At 39.8% G+C, this 12,124-nt stretch overlaps 1 protein-coding gene across 1 annotated transcript in view; it reads left to right on the forward strand.

Annotated features, from left to right (window-relative positions):
* The first annotated feature begins 5,397 nt into the window (after positions 1 to 5,397).
* The window catches only part of cltca (clathrin, heavy chain a (Hc)), a 30,082-nt gene continuing 23,355 nt past the window's right edge, over positions 5,398 to 12,124 (forward strand). The window contains exon 1 of the mRNA XM_053441332.1: positions 5,398 to 5,727. Coding sequence (XP_053297307.1) covers positions 5,686 to 5,727 — 42 coding nt within the window. The 5' untranslated portion in view covers positions 5,398 to 5,685. The remainder of the gene's footprint in view (positions 5,728 to 12,124) is intronic.

The raw sequence follows: 12,124 nt of genomic DNA on the forward strand, positions 1-12,124 counted from the left end.
TCCAGAAAACAGACGGCAAAAAAAGTGAGGAACATTGAGCTCCACTGATGTCCATCAGGACCTTTTGAATTACTTTGAATGTTTACCTCAGTTCCGTTGGATAGTCTATGTTTAGAGCAAAAAGCACAACTATCAGCAAGGCCATGGCAGGCTGGATCTCCTTCCTTGGATGCTTCCTCAATTTGAAGAAAAAGTATACATTTTTCACTTAGTGTCTTTTCTACGTATTCTGAGTAACAATGACTTCAATGTGTTATACAATCCTGATCAAAATCTTAAGACCAGTTAAAAAATTGCATGAATTAGCATTTTGCACTGTTGGATCTTAGGAAGGTTCTAAGTGGAGCTTCAAAATGCAAAAAGAAGAAATGGGAACAAGAGACCAAAAGTTGTGAGCAGGCAATTTATTGAAAACAACAATTTAACTCAAATAGGCTGTTCATCAGCTGATCAAAAGTTTAAGACCACAGCCTTTAAAAGCCAAAATCTGTGCAAAAATTTGGATTCCATGTCATTTCCTGTCAAGTAATCACACTGTGAAGATCTCTTGATGGCAAAGGCAAAAAAGCTCACCGTCTTTGAACGTGGTAGGATTGTTGAACTGCATAAACAAGGCCTCTCACAACGTGCCATCGCTGCTGAGGTTGGATGCAGTAAGACAGTCATTTTGCATTTCTTAAAAGATCCTCAGGGTTATGGAACAAAAAAATCAAGTGGTAGACCAGCGCCGGTGAGAAAAAATCTCACGGGGGTGAGCCGGAGGATCCGAATGGCTGTCCGTCAAGACACGGGACGATCCTCGTCCCAAATTAAGGCCATTACTGGTGCTGACTGCAGCCCAATAACCATCAGACGGCATCTGCGAACGAAGGGCTTCAAAAACAAGAAACGTCTTCAAAGGCCACTTCTCCTTCAACGCCAAAAAATTGCCCGTTTAGACTTTGCAAGGGAGCACCAAACATGGGACATTCAAAGGTGGAAGAAAGTTTTATTCTCTGACGAGAAAAAATGTAACCTTGATGGTCCTGATGGCTTCCAACGTTACTGGCATGACAAGGAGATGCCACCTGAGATGTTTTGTACGCGGCACAGTGGAGGGGGCGCCATCATGATCTGGGGTGCTTTTTCCTTCAATGGAACAATGGAGCTCCAGGTTGTGCAGGGGAGTCAAACAGCAGCTGGCTATGTGGAGATGTTGCAGCGGGCATCCCTCATGACTGAGGGCCCTCGTCTGTGTGGTAACGACTGGGTTTTTCAGCAGGACAACACTCCAATTCACAATGCCCGTCTGACCAAGACTTTTTTCCAGGAGAATAACATCACTCTTTTGGATCATCCTGCGTGTTCCCCTGATCTTAATCCAATTGAGAACATTTGGGGATGGATGGCAAGGGAAGTTTACAAAAATGGACTTCAGTTCCAGACAGTGGATGCCCTTCGTGAAGCCATCTTCACCACTTGGCGCAACATTCGCACTAGCCTTTTGGAAACACTTGCATCAAGCATGCCAAAACGAATTTTTGAAGTGATCAACAATAATGGTGGAGCTACTCATTACTGAGTCAGTTTTTGACACTTTAATTTCTGTTTTAGGAGGTTTTTTTTTTTTTTTTAGCTGTGGTCTTAAACTTTTGATCAGCTGATGAACAGCCTACTTCAGTTAAATTGTTGTTTTCAATAAATGCCTGCTCACAACTTTTGGGCTCTTGTTCCCATTTCTTCTTATTGCAATTTGAAACTCTACTTAGAACCTTCCTAAGATTCAACAGTGCAAAATGCAAATTCATGCAATTTTTTAACTGGTCTTAAGATTTTGATCAGGAGTGTATCTAAACAGCCACACTATTGCCTTAGAACAATGGTGGAGAGCTCTCCATAAATCATTGTTCTTTTTTCAAAATTACAGAACACTGAATGCATCAAACCTGGTGTCAAATTTTAAATTATTTTATCAAAGCTGGACAGATCTTTTTTCTCACTGTGGAGCTCTGATTCAAAAAAGGGGGGAAAACAGAACAAGCACCAGTTACTGTTTATTAAGCAATATGTACTTGTAGGCATTTCAAATATTACTGAACTGTTCCTTTTACATCGCAAATTACAAACGGTTTCCCTTCCCATCTGTTATAGAGAGGAAAAATGTAATGTAAGTCCAATTTAAGAACTCATATAGAACACAGCAGGTACATTTTTTCAGTCTCTGTCCACTAGATGGCAACAAAATCCAAATATAAATGTCTGCACTGAAATACTATACTAAGTATAATTAAAAACAAATTTAATTTAAAGGTGCTAAAACTCCCTACTGTAGGTTCTGAATCCTCTGAGATTATGGCAGCAGAGTTATACACACATTTGACCGAAATGTAAAAACAAGATTTTAAAATAATTTGTCTTTGTTGGAATGAAATAATTGTGTTCCTTGTGTGTGTGTGTGTGTGTGTGTGTGTGTGTGTGTGTTTGTGTGTCCTTCCTCCCGGGAGCAAAGGCCCACAAACAGTCAATTAGTAACTTCACCTCTGCGGGCGTTCAAAGGTTAGGCTATGCTGCATGAAGCTGAAGAGTCGTCTTCGAAAAAGAAATCCAAATGTAACATTAAGACTATATATCTTGCATTTCATTTAGCACCAGCATGTGTAATAGTTGATCTTATCTCACAGACAGAAAACACATTTTACAGTTGAAATAAGGTGTGGCCGTCACCGTCATCATGTGACAATGACAGAGTGAGTTGAACTTGAACCCACTTAATGACAGACAGAAAGAGAAATAACAGAAAGGACATGTTTGTGTGAGGACATTGTTGAAACTCCTGCCTGATAAAGTGAAGCAGACAGTGATAGAGAGGCAAGTGGGGAGAGAAGTAGACGCAATTTGGCGCCTCTGGAACTTTTCGTTCCTGCTTCCTGATCCAAGTGTCCGCCCCGCTCGATCATCCCTGATGGGAGCCTTCCAGCCACAGGCCAACACTGAGCTCCCATCTGTGCCTACATCCTTGCCAAAGCACCCAAAAAAACTGTAAAGTAGACAGTCACCTTTTTGTAAGATTCACACCATTTGCTACAAATATCTCAGGTCCCTGCATGGCTGCCGCTCTGCTGACCTCACTTGAGTTTTTCCCCAGCAGGGGACGACCTACAGTAAAAATAGAGACACCCTGTTGTTGGGTCTACGGGGAAAGACGAGGGCAAAGTCTGCAGAGCTACCCACACTGCCTGTCGTTTCAGATGGAGCCTGAGGTTAATATCAGCCTCTGCGGGCCTGTGCAGCATCCTCGCAGAGAGTCCGAAGGCCACTCTTTATATTGACACACATGGCTTCTCTGTGAGTGCCTGTGTCTTGTGTTCCCTCGGCCTGTGATTCCATGGCAACAGCAGCGTGAATGGTCCATTCAGGACCCCCACACCCTCCGCCTCTGAAAATATATATCAGTAAACAATTTGCGTAGTTGGTTTGGTCCGAGTTCATGTTCACGTAGCACGTAGTCATGGTATTTTGTTAAACTTGGCCCCAGCAAGGCCTTAATTATAATTTTTTTAGGGGAGGACGACTGCTGTTTATGTTCAATAATATCTTATGTCACTCAAGCAGAAATTCATTCACCTATGCTCTACAGAGTAAAAATTAAGGGATTTGATTATTCATTTATGATTGATGGCTCTAAAACGTTGATACAAATTGTGTGCAGAAATAGAATTCTGGTGTTTTTATGGCTGTAAGATTGAAAACATGAATAAAACCATTGATGGTAAATCATAAAAAAATATATTTATCATTCTAGAATAATTAAACATTATTAGAACTTGGTCAACAGATTTTATGCTCTTTTTACCATTTTGTAAATGATATACCCTATCGCCACCACTTCCCCTTAACATCTGATTTCTTTCTTGTGAGCAGCTTTAGCCAGCGGATGCTTCTGGGTAGATCACAATCCAGATGTTGTCTGGTACGACTTGGAATTATGTTCTTGTGACTCTGCTTTATTATGACACCTAAGAAAACAGCAAAAGCAGCAATCACAGGGAACCATTTCCAGTATTAAAATGTATGAAACCAACTTGTTCTGCAATTAAAGTATTGGGATGCGCGTGGTCACTCTTCATTTGGTCTGAAGAAATCCAGTGATGTGATGATGCAAGAGGATTCTCTGTCACCGATTAACGATTGGTGTTACACGCCTAGTATACTCGAATGGTTGAGACTTGAATTACTTGTTCATGTCCTTCATCCGGAAAGTTTTTACAAAGCACTAACTTGTGATTGCACTGCTTTGAATTGATATTGGCACTTTGATGGTCTGTTCATTTGGCTGTCATGTTGTATTATGTTTTTTTTTAATTGGCTCTACATTGACTTAATTTCACAGTTTCTATTCAGTAGCAATATAACTTATACTTATACTATTCTCATTTGCAGTATACTCTAATGATGTTCTTCCAGGAGTTCTGCTTTCTTCTGCTATCATGGTGCGTAATCGCTCACAATTTTTTTTTTTTACAGTGACTCTTTTCTCCAGATGCCATTATTGCTGAATCAACAGAATGAAATCTCTGCGAAAAGGTCAGAGCATTTTACTTTTCTCCCCAGTATTTAGTTTTACATTGAGCAATAAGGTTACATCCTCTGCCAGTAGAAACTGTGGATGTTAAAAAGGGGAAATGATGACTGGGGTGCACACTCCACCCTGCAGATATTGCATGATGGTAACCAGAAACACACAAATCCTCAGAATCAGCGTTATTGGCCATGTATGGAATCTGACTCAGGTATAGTGATGATCTCAATGCACATCCACAGTGCAAAAAATAAACAATTACACTATATACAAAGAGTGATGAATATTAAATGACTTTGGTGAAGATATTGTTATTTTCTTCATTATTTTATTATGTATATATATATATATATATATATATATATATATATATACATATTGTGCAAGTGAATCATGCTGGACACAGTTTATTTGTGGAACGATAATTAATAAAGGATTCATATGCTCTTGTGGTCAGAGTAAAGCTACAAGTGAAAACCACATAAAAGCACATTTTATTAGAAAATAAATGTTGAATGGATGCTTGATAAAGTTTCCTCAGTGTTTGATCAGAGTCATCTGATTGGCCGAGATGAACAACTGTACAACACGTAGGAATGACGTTAATTTACATAGGCGAATGATGTGGCAAAAATCAAAGGGCGAAATAGAAAGAAGTAGTTCCCCTCTTTAAATCCATTCTATGGTAGTTTTATGATGAAATGCAACGTAGCTGTTTCGGCGTTTCAAATGAAAATATAAAACATTGCAAATGGGCCTAAGAAATACTGATAACACACGGTATTATGTACTTTTTGTAAAAGTGACTCCGTATCCATCCGCCTCGCTGAGTGCACTTCCATTTCCGGGATGTTTTCTGCGCTGACCAGCCTCCATCGCCATTGCAGGTCCAGGGAGTCGGTGTAGCGGCACTTCGTTAGCTAGGGGAAGCCCGAAAGTAAACAGCTCAGGGACGAATTTGAAAAAAGTACCATCACACCGACAGCACGCTCGAGACAAGGCTCCTAGTCTAATCCATCTGGACTTAAGACTCGGTGGCTCCCTGGCTGTCCGACGAGGATCTGAGTGAAGAAGCTGTAGTTTGTTAGCATTTGAAGAAGCCGGAGGAGAGTGACAGAGGAACCGCCATGGCTCAGATCCTGCCTATTCGCTTTCAGGAGCACCTGCAGGTACGTGTATGGAAACTGAGCCCGGCTGTGCTGAATGGTTGAATCCCTAGGTGAAGTTTGTCTTTCAGTCACTATCGGTGCGAGACTCGTTGTGGCCCCGGAGACTTCTCAAAGTCTAACAAGCTAAGTTAGCTCTCGGGTGCTAGGCTAACTAGCTTGTCTGGGTGGATGACGTTTATCTTGGTTAGCATCTAGCCGTCTTGCTAACCCTTTGACTAGCCACCCTTGTGCCTGACGTAAAGGTGGGAAGTCTACAACCCAGAACCAGGAGCTATACAAGCATATTGTTATCAAGTTGTATTCAGAAACACGATGCTACTCTAACCAACTCTCCCCGTATATCGACCGTGAAAACACCCTCAGTGGAGTGTTTCTTAGAGAACAGACCGCTGTAGTACCAATACTCACTGTCAGTGCTGCGATAATGTTAATTGGTAGAACCACCACACATTTAATATATTTCCGTATCGCCTGTACTGACAAATACCCATTAAGCTAGCATAAATGACAGCTAAGTAAGCGGTGATAGTTTATATTGACTTTACGGACTAAGTAATTTGCTTTGACATGTTTAAAACATGCACCGTTTGATTACATTGAAAGTGATTAGCCGTCCTCAGGAGCCTGTCATATTGGTAGATTGTAAAGCGGTCATGTGGTGTGCTGGCCTGTCAGATAGCTTTTCGGCTAACCATGCTGAATGACTTAGTCCGAGTTGGCCGAGGCTCAAACATTCACTGAGACCTCTGTGTCTGACAGTGAAACTATTCCCTTGATATGGCAGCAATGGAAGTACTACCAGCCGAACAGGTGTTTGCCGTGATTATGCAACCCTTGTGCACTATACGGTTCGTACTTGGTTTAAATGTACCTTTACCTAAGCCCACTACAACTGCAAGCTGACCCAGTTTAGGAGGTGGAACATGCTTATGGATTCAGTCGCTGGCATCCTAAGTGTAATGAATAAATCATTGGGACTTTTGGTGTTTCAGTGTAGCTTCTAATTAGAAACGTGATCTGCCACCTTGAAGAAAATCATTTAGTTAATTCAGTCTTTGTATTTGTTTCCTAGCCTCACTTAAACACAAACAGCATTGTGCCAGCCTAATGACACAGATGTCATTGGACAGTTTACTTTATCTGACACCAATTTTCTGTAATTTCTAAGAGGATATGCGTCTTCCGTTCATTGTCATGACAACCGTGTTAAGACGTTGATCCCTGAATAGAGGTCAGAGGTCAAGGTCATGTGACTAACATTTAGCTCAGCAGGTGGATGTTTAGATCCAGGTCTTCTGGTCTCATTGAAACTATCACTATGTCGCTAGAATAGCAAGGTGCGGCATGTTTCTCGTTTAAATCAAGTGAATGGATTTAGTTTATTATGAAAATCATAATCCTTTGAAATTTCACCAAAGTCAGTGTAGCTCAGCACTGTATTATTGCCATTTTAGTTTATTTAAAAGCAGTTGATTTGTTAATATATAGGCCCATCACAAGAGAGAGCATATTTAACGAAGCAATGTAAAGGTCTTTTTGTGCATACAGTTACAATGAAATTACTATTTGACTTCTTTGTTAAGTCCTATTGCAGGGGTGGGTGTGAAAAGAGATAGCAGTACAGAAGTGGTGAATTACAATACTGAGCTTCACAATTGAACCAAGATATTATCTTCAGCTGAGGCAAAGGTCTGTGCTTCCGTGCTCTAATACAAGCGCTTTGCAGCTAAATTATGCCTGGTAATTTTCAAATTTAACAATTCCATTCAGCAAATGCAACTCTAAATAGCTTCTTGTCATTCATAGTTGTTTGGGATTCACTTTAATTCACATATTTGTGTGATAATACAATAAATTGTCACATTTAATTCAAAATGGCTAACTGTACTGCACTGTAGTTTTCAGACATATAACATGCCAAGATGTGACTGAGCTTTACTTTCTGTGATTTGTGTCATTGGCACATCACAAGGTCATGTGTGCGACTAATCAACTCGCATGGAATCCTAGGCAAATATCACTAATGCATGACCTGCATCTGTTGTTTCATGCATGTTTCACAGCATACGTTACTTGAGCAGATCATTTCAGAATATTAGAGATGGGCAATATGAACTAAAATATACATCATGACAGTCGCGAGGTTTACCTAAAAAATGCCAAGTCTGTCTCCTTTTTTGTGTTTGATTGTCCTGAGGAGTCTGTCCATTCGTCTGGTTGGCTGTCTGTTTGTTAGGTGAGATGGTCCTCACAAGAGCACCCAAGTTGTAGGAAGGAAGTTACTTTATTGGTACACTTGAGTCACATGATCTTGGAGTGATCCAAGATGGTAACTTTCTTTCAGTGAAATTTTTCGCTATGCCATCACTTAACCTTTCTAACCATTTTTTTTTCTTTACTTGAGCTTCTTCATAAGTCTTATATACTGTCTCAAATAATTTGTATGTAGTTTAAAATGTTAGCATATAGATCTGCGTTAGTAAATGTAGAATTAATCACATAGTAATATGAAGGGCAGGATGATACATTTATTGTCTGTTCGATGGAATCCAGTGGGGTTAAAATTGTGATACAACTCTCCTATCAAGATATTGAAGTATTTAGGTTTTGCACAACTCACTGGCAGCATGTATTTGAATAGTAAACCTGGTCATACATGTTAAAACTACACTGATGCCAATTCACACTTTGTTGCATCCCACTTTTTTCAAATTCCAGCTTAAACAGACAATGTCTTCTAGATTGTGATTTAGTGTAGAGAGCTCATGTACAGATCCAGCATCAAAAGCAAGCATTTAACTTGGTCTTCTGTCTTCCTGCTTTTCCCTGAAACTCTGCAGTCGTGTTTCCTTTGTCATCCAGTCAACATGCATAGCTTGCATATTCATAGATTATCCATTTATATAGTGTAGTTAGGACTCCAGTTAAAAACTTTGATTGTTCAAGTGTCATTAAAATGCATTTATCTTAACTCCACAGAGTTTTTTCAGTTTGTCATACACTTTGTATATTATCCTGGGAGTAGGTATTGTTACCATGAAGATGATTGATTATGGTATCTATATCAGGACAATTGTACACAAAGTGTAAACCAACAAGCAGGCAAATATAAAAGAAATGAATTATGATTCATGTATAAATTTATGAAATTCAAATACTGTGAGCATCAACTGCTGCCCAGGAGTTTATTGATGTTTCCACTTTAAAAATAGTTAAGTTGATATAATAAAAAAAAAAAAAACTTCCTTTGCATATAAGATTTATTAAGATGTCCTGTTTCAAATAGGCCCTGTTGTGGATTTGTGAAGGGAAAACCAAGCCTTAGCCTATCAACGGTGTGTTAATTCAACACAGTTCTTCGCATATGATTCCATAATAACATGGTAAAACACTGTTTACTGTCATGGATGTTTTGTAAGTACCCACAGTAATCCTTTTCAAAACATGTCATCAGTTAAATCTCACTGCTACAGCAATAACTAATCTAAAAAAAAACAAAAAAAACTTTTTGTTAAATGTGAAGAATGTAATTTCCGGTTTGAGACAGGGGCCATCAAATGAGTTAGAATTTTTTTTAAATAATTTTACAGAATATAGATATATATTGAGGTAGAAAAAGTATGCATTATTGTCATGTTTATTCGTATAAATCTTGCAGGTTGCTTTAAATTAGATGCTTGTGTTCTGTGCAAGGCCTAAGTTTCCTTATTATACTTAAAAGATTGGGCTTAGGCTGGCAGACCAAAGGGATATAATTCGGATTTCTTTTCAGCTGTGTTTGACTTTAAATGTAATCTGTTTATCACACCTACATTTATGGCATTAGTTTATTTGGACAGGCTCTTATCACTTTACAAGGTTTTTCATGTCACACTTTGCACTGGGCTAGTAACTGACCAGCTGAGATCCCGTGACTGGTGAGGAAACAGATCTGCTGAACACTTGAAATTCTGCGGCATTGTTTAAATATAAGATAAAGCGTACATTTGGGAGAAAAAGGAAACTGCAGTCCCAAAAACCACCTCAGCAGAACTGGCTTGGAGTGGAGACGGATGGGCCTCACAAATCCATGCAATCCTTCCGTCTTCTCCCCCTCCACTTTATCAGTAAAGGCAGCCCTCTTGCTCTTCACCCCTGGGCTGGTCACATGTCCCCTTGCTAGTGTCACATGATAGTGGAGGAGGCAGCACTGGGCCAGCCTGTTGTTTCAGTCCTAGTAGACAATGGGTCCCTGGTTTCCTGTTGTGGAGCACTGCAGTGAAGTGCTGCAAGCCTCAGCACATTACATGGCACATCCTTCTCTGAACTGCCTTGAACTTAACATGTGTGGGACACTTATCTTCTTTTCGCTGAGCAAGATGCTGCTTTCCTTTTGAGGGAAGAGCGAACAGGTTAAACCAACAGATGGGATTCCCTTTGGGTCATAAGGAGTAGTTCAAATCAACTGGCTTATTCCTCCCCTGGGTAGGATCAGTCGCATCCATCAGCTCATATTCGTAGCTTTAAGTTGAACTTAAATCAAGTTGATATACTTTCTTTCCTTGAGACCACAGTATATTTTGAGAAGAACATGATGATGTATTGGTTAATTGTATCGCGCAAGAGTTCCATAATAATAATGTTATCGATTTTGGGACCCATATCAGATGGATGCCTGATATATTGCACCCAATGGTTTGGAAGCTCTCAAGTACCAACATGAGGAAATAAATGTTGGTCACATATTTTACATGAAATTTTGTTGTTGCCATTCCAACCACAAGGAAAACATTTTGTGTACTGTACATACTACACCTGATAACATCTCTCGGGGATTTTTTTGTATATCTCGACAGAAACAACAGGTTGCACGAAAGTGGAAGCCATAACATTCTTTATCAGGAAGTTGTGACCTTAGTCAACACACTCTTGTGACTGATAGTAGAGAGAAGTGTCTTTGTAGTAAATCCTCAATAAAACCTCCAGTGAGGTAGCAGTAGATGGCACTCATTTCTGGACTCTCTTGATAAAAGAGTCCTTGCAAGATTAATCTTCTTAATTGATTGACATTAACCTCTGAAGTTGATTGTTCCTCCTCTTCACTGGGTATCCCCTCACATTTTCGTCTGAATTCTATAATTTTGTTGAGTGTCGTAGAGGACAACGATGGTCTCATTCTTCTCTCGGTTTTGCTCTCCTCACAACCCTGGTGTTAATTAACTGTTGTTGAATTAAAAGAAATTGCCCGTCAAAGCTTGCTGCTGACTACTAAGCTGAACACAGCAGCACCAGGCCACACCAGGCCAGACTAAATGAATTGAGTGATTTTTCCGGAATGGCTGTAGCTCCACTGGATTGACCTGCTTTCACCAAATTCCTGCACATTGATGTCACAGTAGCTTAGCCCACAGCTGTGTTTTACTACAAAAAATCCAAGACTGACCAGACTGTGGTGCGTTCAGTCTTCCAGAAGTGCAACATCTATCTGTATTTGTTTTGCTGTATTTACTTTACCTCTGTCCCTTTTAACTTATTTTTTTATTAACGGAGGAGTAATAATACCTGCTTAATGTGTAGCCGTCCCTTAGTCTGGTTTTAGTAGATTAAAGAGTTGATTTTAAGAAAGTATATTAACCAGGGTCTCAGAGCTCACAATAACTGCATGGGGTTTTCAGATATTGTTAATACAGAAAAGTGCCCCTGTTTTAAATCCAAGTTCAGGATATAATGGAACCCAGTTCAGTACCTATATTTCAAAAAAATATGGTAGTTTTTTTTCAATGTTGTGATGAAACAAACTGGCGTTAGTTATTACTGAAAGCCAGTATGTTCAGTGTCTAATGTATATTCTCTCAACGGGCCCTTTGTCTTATGTCGTGAATAAATATTGCCTCACTAAATAAGTCTTCCACACGGACAATGGCAACGACAAATAGGCTTTGGAGCTGCGATGATGTCACTCTATGATGTCATCCTTTGCAGCAATTAAAAAAAGTCAATGTTGAAATCTTGCTTCAGATTAGTTTTCAGTTCTTTCCTTCGAGCTGGTAGTAACACTTGTTCTGCAAGGTCATGTATCGCAATGTCATCGAGACGGAAACGGGTTACTCGCTATTGAAAGAATGTGGGTGGGGCAGTGCCATGGTGAGGGTGTGTCCATTCATTGATAAAAGGTGTTCCAACTTCGTTGAGCAGTTCCTGGAACTGTGGTTTGTGTTTGCTGATTAAGACTGGTCTGTGGCATTGGTGGATTTCTTTTTTATCATTAGCAGGCTTTGAAAGGGACTCGCCACCAGACATGGGTCAGCTGTGACTGAAGCTGGCAAGATATGTAGCACAAAATATAATAGTCAAGTATTTTTCCCACAATGAATTGTATTAACATATTTGCACTGACAACTCAGTTGTCTGGGACATA

Source organism: Pleuronectes platessa, chromosome 15 (genome assembly GCF_947347685.1).
Source record: "Pleuronectes platessa chromosome 15, fPlePla1.1, whole genome shotgun sequence".
Lineage (NCBI taxonomy): Eukaryota > Metazoa > Chordata > Actinopteri > Pleuronectiformes > Pleuronectidae > Pleuronectes > Pleuronectes platessa.